This window comes from Salvia splendens, unplaced genomic scaffold (assembly GCF_004379255.2).
Source record: "Salvia splendens isolate huo1 unplaced genomic scaffold, SspV2 ctg246, whole genome shotgun sequence".
In the NCBI taxonomy this organism is placed as follows: domain Eukaryota; kingdom Viridiplantae; phylum Streptophyta; class Magnoliopsida; order Lamiales; family Lamiaceae; genus Salvia; species Salvia splendens.
In genome coordinates, this window is record NW_024598884.1 from 19567 (window position 1) to 27198 (window position 7632).

The window sequence follows — 7632 nt, forward strand, 5'->3', positions numbered from 1 at the left end:
TTTACACGATGGATGAAAGTTGATGTTAAAGTGTGTTTTGAGTCAAAAATTTTACTTTAAAATTGAAAGTAAGATTGGAAATTTTTTAGGAAAAGGGCGAGAGTTTGAAGAAAGCTTTTGTGTCAAAATTTTATGAATGTAAATGTGAAGTGTGAAAGTGTTTTGCTTTGGGATGTGAAAATGTTGTGTGTTTATCTTGAGGAATGAATGACGTTAATTGTGATAGATGTTGATCTAGGAGATGATGAAATGAGTTGTGAACTTAGAGTACTTAAAATATAAGCCTAGATGACCGCGCGAATCGTAGTTTTAAGTTGAAATAATCTATCACTTTCCCGAGTGACAAAAACGAACGAGAATCTAAAAGTTTGTGGTGAACCTCTAATTTGTCAAGGCACGACGAGGCAAAGAGATCGAGAGTGCGAATGGAGGCCGGTGGACCATGAAATTTTTTCTTAGAATTGCGTGAAAACTTTGGAGCAAGCTAGGTGTGAACCATTCGAATGACGTAAGCAAATTTCGGGACGAAATTTTTTGTTAATATGGGTAGATTGTAATACCCCGTAAAAAAAAGAGAAAAAAAATTAATTATTTGTTCCAAATTTGTAGTCAACTATTTGGTCAAAGATATTTCTCCAAACCCTATCACCAAACGATTTCCCCATATCTCCACTCCATAAAATCTCTCTAACAAACCAAATCTCCACAGAATTTATTATATACCTCTTCCCACAATATCAGCCAATTTTCAACGCCATTCCATTGCAGTTTTCTTCTCTACCGTGAAGTATGAAGGAGAAATCGAGAGAGCACGATCTTGTTATTACCTTCTGCTGTGCAAACTTTCTTCTTCCCAAAGGTATCCTTTTTTTTTCAATTCCATATTATGGTTCCATACATCACACCCTACTGTTACCAGAATCTGCAATTAACCTCTTAACCAAAGCAACTGAATTAAAGAATCGAACTTTAAGTCACGAAATCAAATTTAGAACTTAACTGCGGGGTTCTCTGGGGTGGAAACGGGGCTGCATCGGAGGAGAGATGGCGGCGGCGGCAGCGTCTCCCAGCGTCTGACGGCGAAGGCGGCTCGGCTGGACGGCGTGTAGACGACGGCGACTGCAGCAGTGGCGTTGGGTACGCCGGCTCAGCGTGGACGCGACGGCAGCAACTCTTCTCCGGCGAGGTTGTCGTCGTGGATAAGGACGGCGTGCAGTCGCTCTGCCTGATGCACAAATCGACGCGACTTACGAGAGAGAGGTCTTCCTGGCGAGCAGCGGCCGGCGTCGTGAGGAGTTTGGAGGAGCGACGGGTTGGGAGAAATTCTAGACGTTGGTTTGAGAGAAAGAGAGAAAGAAGAGAGAAAGAGGAATGTGGGTGTATATTGGGCCTTTGGTTTTTAAAAGAATTGGGCCTCATTAATTAAAATTGGATATTTTGTTTAGGCTCTTTTATTTTGTTTGGGGCTTCATAATTAAATTGGAGATATAAGGTGGGGGAATAATTAAGTTTTTGGCGGATAATTAATCGTGATGAATTATTTAATTAATCCCAGAATATTACGAAGGATAAATTGAGCACACACTTAGGATGCATGCATTGTTTTAAATTAATTTGTTTTGCAAAGTCTGATTTTTGCATATCATGTTATTTCGAAAAAGGGTGAGCTTGTGCACGTTGTTTGCATTGGGAACAGAAAGTGATTGAGGAGTAAGCTTTTGAGGTGGACTTTCTTTTTAAATAAGGGCAATGCCCTAAGTATATTTTTATGTGAAAATAATATGAATATTTGGCATGCCGTGTTTTGTTTTATTCTATGGAAACCTATCTGATGTGGCTTTTGCCATCAATGGATAATCGAATTCGGGTCTGTCTAGGGAGTGAGTCCCTATTCAGGCTAGTGTACACCTATGGAGATCGTGAGCCGTCTTTTGGGTCAGTCGGTCTAGTGACTTGGGATGTGGCCACATTCCTTGTCATCAATGGATGAGATATGGTAGACATCTATGGGAAAATGACTGATCAATCGAATTTTACGATGGAAATTATTTTAGTGTCTTGGGCGATTTCTAAAGTTAAAACCCCAAGGTCACTCAATGGTGGCATGATAAATACTTTTTATAAAATGTTTTCGGCATGAGTCCACTGAGTGCATCAAATACTCAACCCTGCATTTCTTTTTAAAAATTTGCAGGTTGAGCGTGACGGGTGTGGTGGGTGTTGAGCAAGACCGTTGAAGAAATTTAAGTGTGTAGAATGTGTCATGTCTTCATACGTGGCATATTCCTTCTCTCAAATGCTTCCGCTGAGTAGTTGTCCTTCTTTTGAGTTCTTGTATCGCTGAGATAATATTCATTTTTGAGTTGTTGATTGTTGAGATACTCTGATTTTATTCGAGCTTTTCCCATTTGTTTCGAGCTTTGGTCGAGTTGTGTTGTTTTCCCCTTTCTTCCCCGCTTCTTTAATTCTCCCATAGTCGCGATAAACCGTGTTTTCTATCCTTAGAAAATGCGGGCGTGACAGCGGTACCTCGTCCTTCGCCGTCCGCTGATCCCTTCTCCAGTCGGCGCCCCTCTTGCGCCGCTCAGTCCGTTCCCCTTCCCCTCTTCTCTCTCTCTTCGCCTTATTCTCACCGCCACCGTCGGTGCCACTCGCCGGGTTATGATTTATCGGCTACTACACAGCACTGCCGCCAGCCGCCATTTCTGGACCGGCGACGAGCCGGTGTCGCCGTTGTCGCGCGGCGGGCTCCGCTGCCTTCCTGCGCCCAGCCGCCGCTGAACGTGCTCAGCGAGGCAGCTCCGCCCCTCGACTGCTACGCGGGCTTGCAGCTCTCGGCCCAACGGGCTGCTTCGGACATGGCCGTGAAGGTGTGGCTTGGACTCGAAAAGAGAGAAGGGCCAAAAATGCATACTCTGCTTTCTTAACTCTCATCCCATCGACTCATGTGTAATATATATGTATTTTTTTTCTTATTTACTGGGTGGCAGCTTGTTATGTAAAAAATATATATATTCGGACACTTTGTTCGGAAAGGATATCTTCGCATTTCGCCATATGCGTTATAAAATCATAACCGTTCATTTGCCTATTTTCGTTCGTTCGATTATTCCTTGCATTTTTTTTTGTTTTGTCAATATTAAGCATTTACGGACGGTAATAATTTTCATTTCAAAACACAAGTCAAGGGAGCTAGGATTTACTAGTTCGACAATTTTATTCACGCAAGGTAATAAAAGGGGCGGGTATTACATTTAATAACATCTCCTCTCAAATCAAAACATAAATTAACTCATTCATCTCAACGAGTCCCATTTCTCATGAGCATTTTCCCCGTCAAACCACACGCGATTGCCTCGTTCGGAATCCCTCTCACACGCTCCACCCCTTCCGCGAACACCACCCCCATCCCCAAATGCAAATGCGGCTCAATATGGCAATGAAACGCCCAAACCCCAGGATTATCCGCCACGAACCTCACCGCCGTCCACCCGTAAGGAAAAATCACCGCCGTGTTCCTATACGGCGGGTCTCTCAGATTGAACCCTGCCGCGTCCCCTTCCTTGAACTCCCCCTCCCCGTACCCCACCACCCAGAAATCATGCCCGTGCAGATGCCACGGATGAATCTCGCTCACATTGTCCTTGAGCGCATTCGCATTCTGCAGCACCACATCCACCGTCGAGTTAAACTCGAGCACGTACACGCCGCTTCCGTACGTCGAGTTAGGGTTTGGGGCCGGCCGCATCACGTTGTACCCCGGTGGGGCCCGGTCGGGGGGGCTTTTGGCGTCGAAGGCGTTGGTTATGTTGTATTTTATGGAGCCTAGGTAGGGGGTGGTGGGGAGGGTTAAGGAGATGTTGTTGATGGACCATTTGGTGTAGCCGTTGATGTAGGTTTGGGTGTTTAGAAGGATGAGGCGGCGGTGGGGGGTTTTTGGGGGGGCGGGGGAGCCCGGGAGGGAGAGGATTTGGTGGGAGAAGGCTTTGCTGGAGGGGTAGTCGTCCCAGCGGGGGGAGGTGGGAGGGGGGGAGGTGGGGAGGTGGGAGGGGGAGGTGGGGAGGTAGTTGAGGATGGCGAGGGCGGGGGGCGTGTGGGGCTCACGGCCGCGGACGGTGGCCGAGAGCCAGTAGTTGTGGGAGGGGGATTGGTCGGTTCGGAAGAGGACGGAGTAGCTGTCGCCGGAGTAGACATCGATGTTGTCCGCGGTGAATGGCTTCACGTAGTTGCCGTCCGCTTCCACCACCCTCATCTTGTGATTCTGTACGTTTACATTTAAAATACTAATTATATTTAATTAAATTAAAAAAAATAATCATAAATTTACAATTTAAAAAGAAAAGTGAGGGGAGGGACTAGGGAGTAATACTTCTTATGTGAAAATTTAAAAGCTATGTATTGTAAATGAAAATTTGAGTTAAACATTGTGTCATGATGAGTTAGGCGTGCTATAAGGAAAAAAAGTGAGGTATGCATTGAAACGAAATGACACGTGTTAATCTGTGTCCAAACATATGAGTTCAAATTTAAAAGATTTGGAAGCGGAATTGACCAGCACTTTGGTTAGGCCCACTTGGTTTTATTTAGAGCCATGTCTGATGTCACACTCAGGAAATATTATTCTAAGATATGAAAACAACTTCAAATCTTTATTTACAAACCCCATTTTGCTACCTCTGTTGTAATATCTGATCGAAAGTGGAAAGACATGCTAAAAAAGTAAAATGAATTCAAGCCTATCCTTTTGTTTTACCAAGAATGTTATGCATAACACATTTTTGCAATATTTCAGATGCAGAGAGATAAATTTTTTGGTGAAAGCAATATTTTAGTAGTATTTCTTTCCCATGATAACTTTTCCCTTTTCCCCGTACTGGAAATTGGATGGGATCGAGAGTTAATTTTAGAAAATTTTAAAAATTAGTAGAAGCGTATGTTAGTAACGTTACCCCAATAGCCAAGTTGAGTGAAGCCAGTGCAGTGGAGCTGGCTATCCTGAGCCGGTAGGTCTTGTTGGGGTGGACTTTAAGGATATAAGGCGCGTACTGTTCATTGCCTCTTAACTTGCACGGCGCTGCGGTGGAGTTGCTAAAATGCGCCGCTAATGAGCAATTGAACTGCCCTCTCCCATTGATCAACAATGTCTGCAAACGGCACCATGATTAATTAAAAAATAACATTGAAAAATATATGAAATGATTAAGTATTACAATTACCCTTTACCCAGACGTGAAACATTTTTCATGAATGAGATGAGATATTACTCCCTCCGTCCCAGAAAGATTGTCCCGTTTCCTTTTTTCACACTCATTTTGCAAATAAATAGTTAAAGTATAGAGAGAGTAAAGTAAAATAGAGAATAATGTAGAGAATTGTCTTACCTACATTATTCTTTCTCTTATTTTACTCTCTTTCAACTTTATCTATTTATTATTATTTTTACAAAACGAGTGCAAAAAATGAATAAGGACAATCTTTCTGGGACGGAAGGAGTATGAATTAATAACTAATAATTTGAAATTATATTAACAAGTAGCCACACATATCGGCACAAACATATTCCACTTTTTCTGCCAAAATCTGTAAAATACTCATACCTTGAACTTGGCATTTTATGTAGTTTATTTATCAATTGGTCGGCTGTCAACATTTTTTTTGAGGCAGAGAGAGAACATTAATAATTGAGTATTATCAACTACTACTAATTAATAATTAAAAATTATATTAAAGCTATAAATAAATGAAATAAAAGAAAGAAAATAAAAATGGTAAGTCGAGCACCGAAAAATGAATAGAAGTTCTCTAAGTAGTAATTATGAGTACATTTGTTGAAAAAATTATATGATATGATAATTTTTTTACTTGAAAAACTGTGACTACAGAGAGAAAGAAAAGAAAAAAGGTGTATATATGAGTGTGTAAACATAGTGATTTAGTGGTTAATGTTTGAGTCTATAGTCTTTAAATTTATGTTCACTTCTGAAAAATAAAAGATAGAAATACAGTCGCCCACAGTATAAATAAAGGCAGTATGGAGTTTTCTAAGTTGCTTTTCTTTTATGTCAAAGAAAAATTGCTCCATAAAGCCATGCAAATGCAATGCACTTTCTTAAAGTCTATACATTATTTGGAGACTCTGAAGTCTGAAGCAAAAAAAAAAGTATTCTAAAAGGCAATAATATTTTCTCCGAGTAGAATTCACCTCTTTTATTCCTATTTCATTAAATAAACTTTGCTAGCTTCTTTTACTTATTCATTCAAGTAAAGAAAATAGGTGTGAAACTATGCAGCAAAATCACTAAACAAGAAAAGAAGTAAAATATCCTAATTAATAAACCAATTACAATCTCATAGTAATAAAGTGTAAGAATAAGAAGAAAGTTACCTGTGGCTCACCAATCCAACGCATGGGTTTGGAGGAGAGATCAACCTCTTGTTCACGAGATCCCTTATGCCACCAATCACTCAGCAGAATACTCAACTCTCCATCATACTCAAACTTCTCCTTCTCCCCTTCTCCCACGTCCACGATCAACGACCCGTAAAGCCCGGCCGACCGTTGCATACCGTAGTGCCCATGGTAAAAGTATGTCCCCGCCTGCACCCGATCATCTTACATTTTTTTAATTCTATAAATGGAAATCAAAGAAAATAAAAAAGTTTCTACTCCTGCAAAAAGTGGTATTCATGTTGTGGACCACTGCCAACCACTCAACTCGTTCTGTCTCATTGAGTGTTGTTTAGTAGTATGTGTCAAATTTTAAAATCTCGTTAGTTATTCCCACTATTAATTACTTTAATTTGATTCATGTTACAAAATTGCTATACTAATTACTATACGTACCCGGTCGACTTTAAACCTATAGACAAATGCCTCTCCCGGATTAATGGCACACTGCGATATCGAGGCTGTCCCGTCGGCCCATGGCGTCCCAATCTGGCAAACAGAACAACTCATCTCAAAAGACTAATATATTTAGGAATGTAAATAAATGCAAATTGAAATGAGTAGTTGAACATGTAACCTGTCTGATTCCGTGCCAATGGATGACAACGCCCTCGGTGTGAAGCTTGTTGGTGAGGTGGAGGTGAAGGGTGTCTCCGGCCCGGGCACGTATAGTGGGGCCGGGGAACTGGCCGTTGATGGCGATGACCACACCTTCTTGGTCATCTGGAGACCAGTGCATGTATTCCACCTCCCATTTCAAATGTCGGACTTTAGCCGCCGTTGCTGAGCTTAATATTATCACCAAAATGAAAACCAGCAACGAATCAAAAAACACACCCATCTTTTGGGAAGATTATAGTGCAGCACTTGCAATAGTGGAAGATTATAAGTCAGTCACATATATATTGAAGAGAGAGAGAGAGAGAGAAAGGGGAAGTAGAAATTAGACAAGTATATATTCAGTGATAGTGCGTGGTGTAGCTGGGTCATAATATTCTTCTGAATGTGTTTACACACCTTTATAAAAGTGTGGACGTAATATCATGAAATTTCTTCATCATGACGAAGATATTTTATTTCTGTTTTTTTTTAATATATTTTTCTTGGGAAATATGAAGTGTTATTGTAATGTAAAAAACATGTTGTGGATCTATGTATCTTATCTAAAATGTTGCTAATGTGTG

The 7632-nt window shown here is 41.1% G+C and overlaps 1 protein-coding gene across 1 annotated transcript; it reads right to left on the reverse strand.

Annotated features, from left to right (window-relative positions):
• Nucleotides 1-3193: 3193 nt before the first annotated feature.
• On the reverse strand, nucleotides 3194-7408 carry LOC121789464 (L-ascorbate oxidase-like). Its single transcript, XM_042187920.1, has 5 exons — nucleotides 7026-7408; nucleotides 6845-6937; nucleotides 6386-6598; nucleotides 4950-5144; nucleotides 3194-4261 (listed from the first exon to the last, which is right to left on the reverse strand). The coding sequence occupies exons 1-5, from the start codon at nucleotides 7287-7289 to the stop codon at nucleotides 3302-3304; spliced, it is 1725 nt and encodes a 574-aa protein (XP_042043854.1). The 5' UTR covers nucleotides 7290-7408; the 3' UTR covers nucleotides 3194-3301.
• Between the last annotated feature and the right edge of the window lie 224 nt (nucleotides 7409-7632).